The sequence below is a fragment of the Eurosta solidaginis genome, chromosome 2 (genome assembly GCF_040869045.1).
Source record: "Eurosta solidaginis isolate ZX-2024a chromosome 2, ASM4086904v1, whole genome shotgun sequence".
NCBI lineage: Eukaryota > Metazoa > Arthropoda > Insecta > Diptera > Tephritidae > Eurosta > Eurosta solidaginis.
In genome coordinates this window covers 248,568,063-248,583,510 of record NC_090320.1, presented here as the reverse complement: position 1 = coordinate 248,583,510, position 15,448 = coordinate 248,568,063, and the positions used below count along the sequence as shown (strand labels likewise).

At 33.4% G+C, this 15,448-nt stretch overlaps 1 protein-coding gene across 1 annotated transcript in view; it reads left to right on the top strand.

Annotated features, from left to right (window-relative positions):
- mid (midline) overlaps positions 1-15,448 on the top strand; it is a 42,860-nt gene that overhangs the window by 15,143 nt on the left and 12,269 nt on the right. Inside the window, exon 2 of the mRNA XM_067769964.1 lies at positions 9,703-10,135. Coding sequence (XP_067626065.1) covers positions 9,703-10,135 — 433 coding nt within the window. The remainder of the gene's footprint in view (positions 1-9,702; positions 10,136-15,448) is intronic.

Sequence of the window (15,448 nt, the reverse complement as noted above, 5' to 3'; positions counted from 1 at the left end):
AAAAAAAACAAGGCAAATGGGACTTTCAGAACTATGGCTGCCTTAGAAACTTAGGTTATTTCAAAACGTAAAGTTTGATTGCAGAGTTGGGTTTGGCTGTTATTCCTTTAGTATACTTTTATGTTAACTTTAGGGTTGGTATTTTTGGATACGCCTGGAAGAGCCGGAAAAAAACATTTCTGTTTAATTTAATTAATTCATGTAAGAGCAAAAAGAGAAATCATTATTGCAGTTGCTTTCTCGGTCGGGCCAAAGTGAGGGTGTGCGATGTGTGCACCATGACTCATAAACAGTCTCTGCAAGTTTTAGATCGAACCCTTACGAATTTAAGGTGTAATGATCATCCCAAAGGTGGCGCTTTCCTGTTACTTGCTGGAACAGCCGCAGTTGGAATAAATGCGTGCTTTTTCGTCTATAGACGCCTTTACGTAAAAAAATGTACTCTCTTTAGAAATATGAGAGGGAATTTTGGCGGAAACACTTCAGCAACAGCTTTTGCTAAACAACTTCTTGAAAATAATTATGGCAAAATTCCTATTTCTTTACTAACAGATTTTATTCCTTTTCCTACAAGTTTTTGAGAAGTTATGACATCACCTGAAGCTTTAGTAGCTAATGTTTCTTCCAAATATTAAATCTATCTTTACTCACTATAAATGGCTTTGAGAAAAGGCATTTTTGGGCACCTTAAAATGAGGATGTTAATATCACTAGAACCAAGACAACTTACCACTCTATTAACACAGTCGTGAAAGGGTCCCAAACTGAGCATATCCGATTGAGTTTATAAGCTCCTTTGCCCATCAGAAAAAAAGGGCCCATAATATCATAATATTGTTGCTTCGTTATTTCGATTCTCCACGTTTATGTAGTGGGACAAGGCTTTTCATCACAAAACTTTTACGGATGTCATTGAAGCAATTCATTTTATTAGAAAATTTCGAAAACAAAAAAGTTTAAAACCAAGGATTCCATTGATACCGATAGATTTGTATTTTCAATTTTAAATACCTCAAATTTCCTATCCCTATCAATGAAGCCCAAGGACAATCAAAAGATGCGAATCAAGGGATTGATGAGCGCAATACAAACCTTTATAGCTTCAGAGCTTCTGCAACTCAATTGTCAACGTCACCTACGCAAGGGGAATCCTGTTACAAATATGATTATATCATACAACAACAGTCATTAGCTGTAGCAGAAGTCAATCTTACCAACTCATGTTTTACCCATGGCCAGTTACGCGTAGCTTGCATATTTATATAGAAACGTGGGGTAAAACCCACGGGCATAAGCTAGTAAGTAAATAAAATCAAGTAAAATACCTTAAAATTAACTGTTGATTTATTTAAATGTGATAATACTTTAAACATGTTAAAAGTAATCAAACTCATCAAAACACTTAAATCAATTTATAACCTGTTTGTTTTCCAATTAAAAATCAAGCAAAAAACTGCTAATTGTGCAAAGCTCAAGTATTTGCAATAACAAACATAAGTGTACCCTGTACGTTGAAGTTATAATAAAACAATAAAAACAACAACTACATAAATTGCGCGCTATTGAACAGAGTTAAATCATTGATCGAGTTTTTTCTACGCTAATGAACTTCACACCTTATAAGAGTAGGCAAAACGCAAGAAAAATCAATTTAATACAGATATTTAAAAAAACTGCTAACACACAATTGAAAGACCAAGACACTGCTATAAGATGTATAAAAATCTGTCATACCTACGTGTTATATACATTTGTATGTACTAGGGCGGGTCGATTTAAAAATCGCTCATTGCTCTACACTCAGAGAAAAAATCGTTCTAAAACGAACGAAGCAAGTTCAAAATTAAGAACATTCGTTGACAAAAGTCTGTTAAGTACGTTTTTTCTTAACTCGTGACCGATGGGCTTGTTTTAAGAACAGTTTTTCCAAGCACACCGTTCGTATTTTATGACTAGTTTGGTATTGATGCGTGAACCTTCTGTGCTCATTTCAAGCACTACTTGGGCTTGATTTAAGATCTTTCGTTCTCACGCTTTGAGAACGATTTGTGATGGATTTAACATTCTCCGGTCTCAATTCAAGAACGGATTGTGCTTTATATTATTTATTAAATTAAACAATTTTACAACTAGTACCAATTTATTTATTTTTTTATTAATAATAATTTTTTTGTCATTAATAAAAATATTAATAACAAAAAAATATTATTAAAGTCCAAAAATTAAAAAAAATTCATAATATGCACTTTTTATGGCCTTCTCTTATTGAGGAATTCTTGTTTTTAATGATGTAATCTGAATATATACTTAAAACATTTCATAACAAGTTTGAGAATTACCCGTGCATATGTGAATGGAAATGAAAGAAAAATATGAGTTAAAAAAATATAACATAAAAAAATCGTTTAAAAAAATTTCAGAGTTTGACGGTGTTCGAACTCGCGCCACACAATCGCAATCGCAACATCATAGCCGTTGGGCCACTACGAATGTTTGATAGATGGTGCCAAATGTTGTATTTAACATTGTAGTGCGCACGAATTGTACCGTTTCTTTTTTCTTGGGCTTAATTTAAGAACAACGTTCTCATTAATAGAACATTTGTTCATATTTTAAGACCAGCCGTTCTCTTTTCAAGTAAATGGTGTCAGTTCAAGAACAAGGTTGTTGTTTTAAGAACAGGTCGTTCTTTTTTCAAGAACAAAAAAGTAAGAACATGAAAAGTTTGAATTGAGTCCGGTGGTGCTAGATTTTAGAACGGCGTTTTTCTCTGAGTGTATGCAAATCGTATTCTAGGGATAAAAATAAGAAACTTTGCCGAAGGAATCATACATCTAAAACGAATTCTGATGTCCCCCAATTTGGGTCGAACTTTTGAGTAGGGGCAATTTTAATTCTGCTGTGTCTTGTGGTGGCTTAAAAAAACAACACAAGCAATTTTACGATCTTCAATTGTGTCACAGTGATACCTTCATTTTTTAAAACGATTGAATTAAAAACCCACACAACTATGTTTACGACATGCAAATGCATCACAGTGATGCCTTGGTTTTAAAACGGGGTTTTAAAAACGTTAATTTCTAATAATTTTTTTTTGTAATTTCTTTTCTATTACTAAGTTAAATTCATTTTTTCATTTACATATCTTCTGACTAAATAAATTTCTAAAGAGAAAAATAAACTCCAAAAAGAAAAAACATAAGCATTTCAAAGTGGGATTTTTCAAAATTTGCCCCTACGACCTAAAGGGGGGGACATCAGAATTCGTTTTAGAGGTATGGTTCCTTCGGCAAAGTTTCTTATTTTGATCCCTAGAATATGATTTTCACAGAGCAAGGGGCGATTTTTTTGCCTCCCCACAAATTGACCCGGCCTAGTATGTACCTTGAAGCGCCCAGATTGCTGCTATCATATGCTGGTCAATTGCAACAAACACATCAACAGGATGAAATAAATTTAATAAAAACAACAATATCAAATTGTTTTATTGTTATTTCTGTTTTTCTTCGATTTCAATTTATCTACAGTTGCTGTTATTATTGTTGTTGATGTTGATGTTTTTCATACTACCATAATTACATACTGCAGATTGTTTGCCATTGTTTTTGTTGTACGTTTTTGTTTTTATTGCCGTTGCCGCTGCATTTAGCACAATTATAAATAATTGAGTTTTATATGACAGCAACAAGTGCAGTATTTGCTTCGAAATGTTGCTACACTTGACAATTTACCAAGTAATTAAATGCGAGTAATCATTACTTGATGGTGTGATTTTATTTTATCGCAATTTTTCTGTTTCCGTATAATTCGCTTTAGATATAGAAATGCATTAATATTTGAAAATTAAGGTGGAACATTTTTATACTATTCATAAAAGTGAAACGGTACATTAAGATTGCCCCAATTGTCGAAAATTGTAAGTCCCTAAAGAAGAGATAGGACGACCAATAAATATAGCCAAAGGATCGGGATTTCACGCTGAGTTGCCATGTTAGCCATGTCCCCCTATTTGCTTCAAACTAGTCACTCATTTTTTAAAATCTTTTGCTGAAACAATCTAAGCGAGTATGTTTGGCCGTCCGATTAATCATTTATCGGAACCGACCGAAGCGGAGTACTATAGCATATATCTCCCATACAATTGATCAGAGTTGCTCAAGCCCTATACACTAATAGCACTTTTTTTTTGCCCTGAATCATAGGCACAAATACAAATTTACACTTCAACTACAAAAATGGCTCACATATAAATAAAATGCATATGAAAGTTTTTGATTTTCTCATGTGTGTGCAAAGAAAATGCACTTTCATATGATGACAGAGAACTTCGTTATAAAAAATAAATTTACACTAACAAATTTACAACTAAAAATTATTCAAAAATATTATTATTAATATCATACCTTTCATGAATGGGGCTGAACAATAATCTTATCCCGTTCGTAATCTCCAAATAATCGGATGTATAAGATAAGAAATATATAGTGAACAGATGTACATACCTAAACGATTTTTAAGATAAATATAAAATAAAAAATGGCAAAAAACCCCATTATCTAAACGATCGGTTGTATTTGTTATATATTATATATAGCTCCGATCGAAATTATTTTTACAAGTTTCACGTTTTTATATTGGAAATTAAGGGAGAAATGGCCAAAAATATTTCTATCCGAACGATGGGTTGTATGGGATAGGTATATACTATATACATATAGCTCCGATCAAAGTGATTTTTTCAGGAAATATTCTATGATATATTAGAATAAATATCACCAAGTTTAACGTTTTTATATTGGAAATTAAGGGAGAAATATTTTTCTCCGAACGATCGGATGTATGGGATAGGTATATACTATATACATATAGCACCGATCAAAGTGATTTTTTCAGGATATCCTCTATGATATATTAGAATATATATCACCGAGTTTCACGTTTATACTTTCTAAATTGCGGCAGGAATGACCTAAATCGTCTTATCTGAATGATCGGTTGTATGGGAGATATAAGTTATATTTGTCCGATCCTACCGGATCCGACAAATGTCTAATATAATACAAAAATACATCCTTATGCCAAATTTCATTGAGATATCTCAAAATTTGAGAGACTAGTTTGCGTTCAAACAAACAGACGGACGGACGGACAGACGGATATGGCTATATCAACTCAGTTCATCGCCCTGATCAATTCGGTATACTTAATGGTAAGTATACCTTCTATATTTCTCAACGTTACAAACATCGGACCAAAGTTAATATGTATACCATTTCATGTTAATGAAAGTTATACAAATTTGTAGTCAACATTTATTCAATAAGAAAATTAAAACAGGTTAAAGGTTTGACTTCGGAATTCTGCCTACGCCTTAATTTTATTTTATGTCAATGGTATTAAAAGTCATGATAAGTCGCATGTGCGCGTCTTGAGATGTTGGAGACCTGGCGTCACAAAATTTTGGACTTTGCAAATATTTCGCTTCCTATGTCTTGCTTGAGTTTCACGCTCAGTTCGAAGTTGAAATACTTTTTCGTGGTCTCAACCATTTCTAAGTTAAGGCTCAAGCAGTTGCTGAAACGTTGCATCGATCTAGATTAGATATTAATGAGGTGAACTCGTTCAAATATTGTATTTGTACTAACCTTTGGGGTCGCCAGCAACATTGATTCAAATTTAAAAATACGAGGGACCTTTTTAGACTCAGTTTTTCACCACAATTCCTGTAACTCCGGTTATAATTCACGTATCGTAAAATAAATTGGTGGAGATGATCTGCATGCAATATTTCTTCATCATTTTAATAGCGAATAGCTTAAAATTCCACGAGATGCGTACATTTATGGCATAAATTCTTGTTTATAAAATTCAAGAAAAACTTTCTATGCGACCATAGGTTGAAAATCAATTTGAAGCCAGTGACGTTCCAAAAAAAACTTTGCATCAAAAAGTGAGGGTACTTGCAAAACATTCACCCTATATATGCTAACAAGCTACTAAGAGGTTTCCTGAAACACACACATAGTTTCAAGATTGCCAGTGCAATCAGATATTGGTAGATTTTATTGCGTGGATCCGAATGTGCCCCAGGTAAAATTACAATTATTGATAGTTACATCTACCAATTAGCATGAAGTTTAACTCAATAGTTTAGAAAAGAACAAGCAGTATTTAAAGTTCTGGCTTCAAATCGAGCTCTAATCCAGCGATATTTTCTAGGATATTATATAGAATTCGAATATAATAGAAACATTGTGGAAAAAAATATCTCTATCCAAGTCGATCCACCCTAATGTACATACATACGTACATACAGATATATATGGGGTATTCCATTCCATTTCGACCAATTTTGAACCCGACCCCTTTAGAATTGGCTGAAAGTTTTTCTTCTTTTTCTAGCTTACGAAAGACGTTTTTCAGAAGTTTTTAAAATTTTTTCATCCAACTCAGAAAAAGTTATGAATTAAAAAAAAAAAAACACCGTTTTTGTTTTCAAAATGCTATAACTTTTTCAAAAATTGACCGTTTGGGATCTTTTTTTTTTAAATAATTTGTATTTAAATGTACTTTTCGGAAAAAATTCAAAAAAATGTTGAAAGTTTTTTTTTTGTAATTTTTCAGTTTTTCGAGATTTTTCGAATTTCGTCGGTTTTTTTTTTTTCTCATAAAAAACTTCAATCAATTCTGCAATCATCCCCACTAATCCTGGAGTGGGCCGAGAATTTTTTTTTTTTTTTTTATTTAATTGAAAAATGAAATTTTTTTTGTATTTTTTCCGAAAAGTATATTTAAAAATATATTAAAAAAAAAATGATCCCAAACGGTAAATTTTTGAAAAACTTATAGCATTTTGAAAAAACACCGTTTTTTTCAAAATATTTAAAACTTTTTTTGAGTTGGAAAACGGTGTTTTTTTTTTTCAAAATGCTATAACTTTTTCAAAAATTAACCGTTTGGGATCATTTTTTTTTTTTTAATGTACTTTACGGAAAAAATACAAAAAAATTTTTTTACTTTTTTTTTCAATTAAATAAAAAAAAAATTCCTGGCCCACTCCGGGATTAGTGGGGATGATTGCAGAATTGATTGAAGTTTTAATGAGAAAAAAAAAAAACGGGCGAAATTCGAAAAATCTCGAAAAACTGAAAAATTACAAAAAAGAAAACTTTAAAAATTTTTTTGAATTTTTTCCGAAAAGTACATTTAAAAGCAAATTAAAAAAAAATCCCAAACGGTCAATTTTTGAAAAAGTTATAGCATTTTGAAAACATAAACGGTGTTTTTTTTTAAATTCATAACTTTTTTTGAGTTGGATGAAAAAATTTGAAAATTTTCTGAAAAACGACTTTCGTAAGCTAGAAAAAGAAGAACAACTTTCAGCCAATTCTAAAGGGGTCGGGTTCCAAATTGGTCGAAATGGGATGGAATACCCCATATGTATATAACGTCATAAGAAAATGTGTGAAAAGTCAGCAAAATATATGATTATTGCATGTTTTTCAAGTGCAAAGGAAATAAATTATAGGTTATCGTACCCATAGTGTTGGTTTTGTAATGTAAAATACAGTAGCAGTAAGTTAGTATGGACACTTTCTAATACCGACGCCAAAATTAGCTACATTGCACTCTCTATAATGCATGACCTTGCATTGAATATTAACACCAGTAGTGGGAAGATTCAGAAGAGTACTAGTTTTCCAAAAATCTCAACTAGTTAGAGTTCTGTCTTTTTTTTTATATTAGCAACTGGTATTTTTAACAAGGCGATGCCCTGCGAAATATTAATTGCCAGTCTCTACATCAGCATCATACCTGTTGACAAACTAGTCATTGTATACCCCAGAATCGTAACAGATGTCATACTAGTCAGTCTATGCATCAGGGTCATACCATTTAACACGCGTGTTATTTTTAAGTCAGGCGACCAAACCGGAGACGCGTATCACATAAGCAGTCGACTAATTGCTTTGTAAGTTGTGCTGCCGGCAAGCGACTTGAGGATTTTGTTCTGGCTTTGTACTTTAGATACGATTTGGGAGGCATGCGCCTTAAAGGTGAGAGTGTTGTCGAATTTCACCCTTAAGATCTTCGGGTAAGTGGCAGTCGGTAGCGCAACGCCATCGACGTGAATGTCCAATATTTTCGTCATCTGTTCCTTAAATGTCTTAAACAGAGTGCCCGTCGACTTGGTCGGCAATTGTTTCAGATCGCGCGAGGTGAAAAAACAGAAAGACTGTGTAGACAACTATTAATTTTGGAAACTAATTCGTCTGTTGAGGGGCCGAGGCTAGTTGCCATTATCATGCAATTGTCGGCATAGGATATGTTGGTATCTCTTTCTGGTAATGAAGGAAGTTTTGATATGTATAAATTAGTTGAATGGGATATAGGACCCCCCCCCCCCCCCCCCCTGAACTATACCTTGTTTAATGCTCCTAGGTTTCGCCCTTAAATTGAACCGACGATTGCCGACCACGCAGATAATTTGCGGTCAAACTTTTATACAAGGGATGAACCTTCTATATCTGGTGGTCGACTGTGTCAAACGTTTTCGACAGGTCAAGTGCCACGATGGAATTCTATGATGGAATTTTGGGTGGTTTAGTCCGCAATTTATCAGGGTGTCAATGGCGTTGAGTGCGGTGGTAGCGGTATGCATTTTACGGAATCCATGTTGATGGCTGGCTACACGAAAACTTGCGTTTGAAATGAAGGAAGCAGAACGGTTTCCAACGTCTTAGCTACTGACTAAAGGAATGATAACAACTCACTATTGTTGGCCGGGTTTTTAGGCTTTTATAATGGAATTATCCGTTCTATTCTTCATTATTCTGCAATGAAAACGGAAAAAGGACAAGTAAAAAACATGCGTCAGTTAGCTGATGTTCTTATGCTAAAGGTGGTCTAGCATCGGCATAGCTATTCCGTCTGGGCTAATTAATTTAGAAGGTTTGGGCTTTTTAATGACTTCATTAATCTCCAGAAATAACGCAAAGAAACGTATTATCGGATCGTGTTTATGTTTATGTGCCCGCTGATTTCTGCGACGTCTAGCATATTGAAGAATTGACTAGTATGAATAACCCCACAAAATTCTAGTCAATGAAGTAGAATGTTTGCTGACGACTTTGGCTTTTGATGACAGGGAGGAAGGTGGAAACTTTTAACACTACCCCAACAATATCACTATGAGATACGGTTAATGAAAACCGGAACTCGATTAGATCGTCTGTCCTTGACCTAAGCAAAGCAATAGTACTAATATGGTGCAAGTTAAGATCTCGCAAAACAATTTTCCACTAATTTAGAACAAAAACGCTTTGTTATATCTTAATTTTAAAACAACAAGCAGTATATGAACGGCGGATGGCATAAGATGTGGAAGTACAGTTTTGGGTCTAGAATGATAGTGCCGGATACAAAAGCATATTCTTATTGTTTTATTGTACTAGTCAACCCAATTGACAATCCAAGCCCCTAATTCACCCTCGCTACATACATAATACGGCGCCTGTTATTAAACCTTGTCCACATTTTTACACTCAAGAAACATGTTGCGGCAACAGAAGCATATACAAATTTATAGAATTTACATACATTTATAACTTTGAATACATTTATCAACCTCTATTCTTGACCTACCAGACATTTGCACTATCCTTTATTCATTCCTAACAATTATTCCTTGTCACTTCGCAGGTCCCATCTCCGTCGAGGATGAAGTTGATGTTGATGTCGTCGATTGTAGTGATTCAGAGGAACCACCACCAGCTAAAGTGCGACGCCTACATCACAACAATAATCATCATAATCATAGTCACAGCAATAATAATAATAACAACAACAACAACAATAACAAAAGCAATAGTCACAATCACAATAATAGTAACTCATCACAAAATCATTTAAATAGTAGTACAACAAGTAGTCAGGGACGCTCAACACCACCACAATCACCTGGTACCGATACCGAAGAGCGTCTTACACCCGAACCACCACAAAAGACACCAAAAATTGTGGGCTCTTGCAATTGTGATGAATTAAAGCCAGTGCAATGTCATTTGGAGACAAAAGAATTGTGGGATCGTTTTCATGAGTTGGGCACAGAGATGATTATCACGAAAACTGGAAGGTATGTAGAAATATATTTTTTTTGGGTTTTTATTAAATAAATATGAAAATTAATTGCTTTATACATAGTAAGTAGTACATATCTACAAACTGGTATGGTAGGATTGAAGAAACAGCTGTTTAGTTGTGTATGTCTGTGTATCAAATTTTTTTGGTTAATAAGCTCATTAGTATATTTGTGTCGCTTGTTTGCTCCTTTCGTGTCAGGGATGAGTTGTACAGAGACGCCCAGTTTGCTAGTAGTGTCAATGCCATGTGACATGCATACATACATACATACATACATACAAACATACCTGCAGTATTCAAATATGTTGCATGCATTTAGCTCAAACATGCAAATGTTGCATTAGTGCGGTTTTTGTGCGCCGCACTTTCAGGTGTAGAAGACATTGGCTATTGCACCGGTCATCGCGGCAGCAGTTGCAAAGCTGAACGAAATAAAACAGACGACATTCAGTCAACTTTAACATTTCAGCGGCCACCACATGCAGCGTTCGTGGCAATAAACACTCAACTAGACGTTGTTTTTTTGTCTCTCTCTGTTTTGTATGTGGCAATTGTAGCAAACTAATTCCGGGTGAAATTAAACTTTTGTTTTCTTCTGTAAACATATTTTTATACTCAGCGTGCTTTGCACACAGGGTATATTAACTTTGATTGGATAACGGTTGGTTGTACAGGTATAAAGGAATCGAGATAGATATAGACTTCCATATATAAAAATGATCAGTATCGAAAAAAATTTGATTGAGCCATGTCCGTCCGTCCGTCCATCCGACCATCCGTCCCTCCGTTAACACGATAACTTGAATAAATGTTGAGGTATCTTGATGAAATTTGGTACGTAGGTTCCTGGGCACTCATCTCAGATCACTATTTAAAATGAACGGACTATAACCACACCCACCTTTCCGATATCGAAAATTTCGAAAAACAGGAAAAGTGCGATAATTCATTACCAAAGTTGGCTAAAGCGATAAAACTTAGTAGGTGGGTTGACCTTATGACGCAGAATAGAAAGCTAGTAAAATGTTGTACAATGGGCGTGGCACCGCCCACTTTTAAAAGAAGGTAATTTAAGAGTATTGTAAGCTGCAATTTGGCAGTCGTTGAGGATAGCACGATGAAGTTTGGAAGGAACGTTACTCCTGTTACTATATGTGTGCTAAATAAAAATTAGCAAAATCGGATGACGAACACGCCCACTTTAAAAGAAATTTTTTTTTTTTAATTTAAATTTTAACAAAAAATTTAATATCTTTACAGTATATAAGTAAATTATGTCAACATTCAACTCCAGTAATGATATAGTGCAACAAAATACAAAAATAAACGAAAATTTCCAAATGGGCGTAACTCCGCCCTTTTTCATTTAATTTGTCTAGAATACTTTTAATACCATAAGTCGAACAAAAATCGACCAATCCTAGGGGCATAGATTCTATGACGATAACTGTTTTCTGTGAAAATGGGCGAAATCGGTTGAAGCCACGCCCAGTTTTTATACACAGTCGACCGTCTGTCCTTCCGCTCGGCCGTTAACATGATAACTTGAGCAAAACTCGATATATCTTTACTAAACTTAGTTCACGTACTTATATGAACTCACTTTATTTTGGTATAAAAATGACCGAAATCCGACTATGACCACGCCCACTCTTTCGATATCGAAAATTTCGAAAAATGATAAAATGCCATAATTCTATACCAAATACGAAAAAAGGGATGAAACATGGTGATTGGATTGGTTTATTGACGCAAAATATAACTCTAGAAAAAACATTGTAAAATGGGTGTGACACCGACCATATTGAGTAGAAGAAAATGAAAAAGTTCTGTAGGGCGAAATCAAAAGCCCTTGGAATCTTGGCAGGAATATTGTTCGTGGTATTACATGTAAAATAAATTAGCGGTACCGGATAGATGATGTTCTGGGTCACCCTGGTCCACAAATTGATCGATATCTGTAAAACATATACAACTAAGGGTCACTCCCTTTTAAAACCCTCTTTAATACCTTTAATTTGATACCCATATCGTACAAACACATTCTAGAGTCACCTCTGGTCTACCTTTATGGCGATATCTCGAAAAGGCTTCCACCTATAGGACTAAGACACACACCCTTATAAAATACTCATTAACACCTTTCCTTTGATACCCATATCGTACAACACAAATTCTAGAGTCACCCCTAATCGACCTTTATGTCGATATCCTGAAATTTCGTCCACCTATAGAACTATGGCGCACTCCCTCATAAAATACTCTTTAATGCCTTCCATTTGAAGCCCATGTCATACAAACACATTCCAGGGTTACCCTAGATTCATTTTGCTAAATGGTTATTTTCCCTTATTTTGTCTCCAAAGCTCTCAGCTGAGTATGTAATGTTCGGTTACACCCGAATTTAGCCTTCCTTACTTGTTTTATATATTTCTTATTTTTTATAATTTTTTTTTTTTGCTTAATTTTATAACAAATTACATTGTAATGTGAGTAGATTAACGGTAGCGGATAAAAACAAAATATGTCTTTATGTATGTATGTTTGTAAAATGTAACGACGGCAAAATTACAATAAAAATGTTAAGCGTCAAACGTTCGCATGTGGCAATACATTTTAATCCTTTTCTTTTTCAAATTAATATACAAACAGCTAACAGCTACGACGAAATACTAACGGAAAGGATATACCGCTGCGTGTTAAATGGTGCGCTTAAAATAAATTTTTTTGTTAAACTCTTACGCTATTGAAAGAAAGTTGTGCCACGCAGACGATAGAGGCTGGGGGAATGCTAGGTATGCATATTACCAAAATTAAAAGAAATACGTAGTTATGCACCTTTTAACATTTAGTTCAAAAAATAAAATAAAATGGGTGCATGAGAAGATGTACTTCTTTGTCATCATAAAATGACTGCAAAAACCAATGCGAACTTTGAGAGGCCCTGCACTTTGTGGAACTAAAATTTATTGGGTTACAAAACTGTATACGGGGAAAAGTATATCAACCGTTCCACTTAAAATGCTTCATCGCTTCGATTTGAATGAAATTTCTACTAATTGCTGTGCTATATAGTAGTGTTAATTTCACTTAAGTTCGCTTTTAAAGTTTGGACGGTTACGGAGATATAAGCATCTGAATTCTCAATTTTTTTTGTGGAAGCCTTTTTTCTATAAATCATAAGTCGTGTAATTGGTTTTCTGAGAAGAAATGAGTAAAACGGTTTCTAAAGTATTATTTCCATTCTTTTCGAATATAAATATAAACATTTTTTTTTTTAGAAAAATGTTAATAAAAATTTTATTAATTTTTTGTAATTTTTTTCAAAAATGCCCCACTTTCATATTTTTATTTTTATTTTTAAATAAAAGCTTGATATTTTTCCTTTAAAATTATACCTATTTTATTTTGGCACGCGAAAATTTCTTTAATACAATAATTTTTAAAATGGTTTGAAAATCAGTTCTTGCAGATAAGGATATAGAAAAATCTTCAAGAATTGATTTTAAAGACATTTTAAAAATTATTGTATTAAAGAAATTTTCGCGTGCCAAAATAAAATAAGTAACATTTTAAAGCTTTTATTTAAAAATAAAAATAAAAATATAAAAAATGCCCCTCTTTGAAAAAAATTTGAAAAAAATTTTTTTAATAAAATTTTTACTAATATTTTTCTCAAAAATTTGTTTATATTTATATTCGAAAAGAATGGAAACAATACTTTAGAAATCGTTTTATTCACTTCTTCTTAGAAAGCCAATTACACGACTTATGATTTATAGAAAAAAAGGCTTCCACAAAAAAAATTGAGAATTCAGATGCTTATATCTCCGTAACCGTCCAAAATTTAGGAGCGAACTTAAGTGAAATTAACACTACTATATAGTAGAGCTGCAAATGTATCGATATAAATATCAATACATCGATACCAGCTTCGTGGTGCGATTATCGATGTTTTTTTCTAAATATCGAGTACTTTATTCCCATTTCTTATTCCTTTTTCTAGCGGCAGAATTACCAGCGTCTAAAACTTTGGTAATGCAAATAAAACATGAACAAATAAAATTACATACATTATGTCAGATTTGTGTTTATTTTAGATGAATACCTAACAAGTTGGTTGGTGGCTCTGAATATTGAAAAATTCTTACAAAAGTTTAATGTGAAAGTTACGTTATTTTTTTTTCATATTATATACACATATATACATGTATTCGTATATGTAGATATACACGCAACAGAAGACATGATTGAGTTTGAAGACGAAATTTGTGTTGCCAAAAAGCTACGAAGTACAAAGTCAAGCATTTGGACCCATTTTGACAAAATAAGTAATACTATTGCAAAATATGTTATACAACGAGTGGTAATATGTCCAATTTGTTCCACCATCTAGAACGATCGCATACAACTGCAAATTTAGATTCACATAGCTCGCCAAATAAGATTAATTTTTATATGAAAAAACATATGAAGATCTTTCATCACGTAAAAGGCTTTTGCTAGCACCCTACTGGGGTTTAGCCACCGCAGACGTTCGACCTTTTCCCATAGTGGATGACAAAGGGTGTCGTAACTTTGTATATACCATCGCTTCGCTGTTTAAGCTACCATCGCGGACAACTTTGCAGAATGTGTTTTATGGTCGTTTCTAAGTTATGAAGACAATATTACATATGTATATACATGTATATATTATATTTAAATAAATGTCTGATATATACCTGATATTGCTTTTAAATTGAGTAATCACTTTTCACCATAAAAAAAATTCGATATATATCGCGATATATCGATACCCGCCCTCTTAAATATCGAAAATATCGAGTATGCCGAATATCGATATTTTTGCAGCCCTACTATACCTATAGCATAGCAATTTCACCAAATTTCATACAAATCGACACGATGAAGCTTTTTAAGTGGAACTTTACCCCATACTCGAAATACTTCAGGAAACTCCAAATAAAAAGTTCTAGAAAATTGTGCTCGAATTTTTCGAATTTTTTCGAAAACGGTTTTTGAGATCGGTTTGCATAGTTTCAATAAACCATTATTTACTAGAAAATGTGTAATAAATGTCTGTTGGAAATTTATATTCTTCATTACAAAGCATAATTTTTCATAAGTAAGCAAATGCTTAAACCCGGCGGCAAATTAGCTTGGGCAAATATGTGAAATTTCAATGTGCTTTTGTTGTTCATATTATGCTGAATATATAATTTATTTTTAGTAGCTTTTACGAAGAAACTTTAACACCAACAACATTCCATATCAAAATATTAACATTTCAAACATATATCGT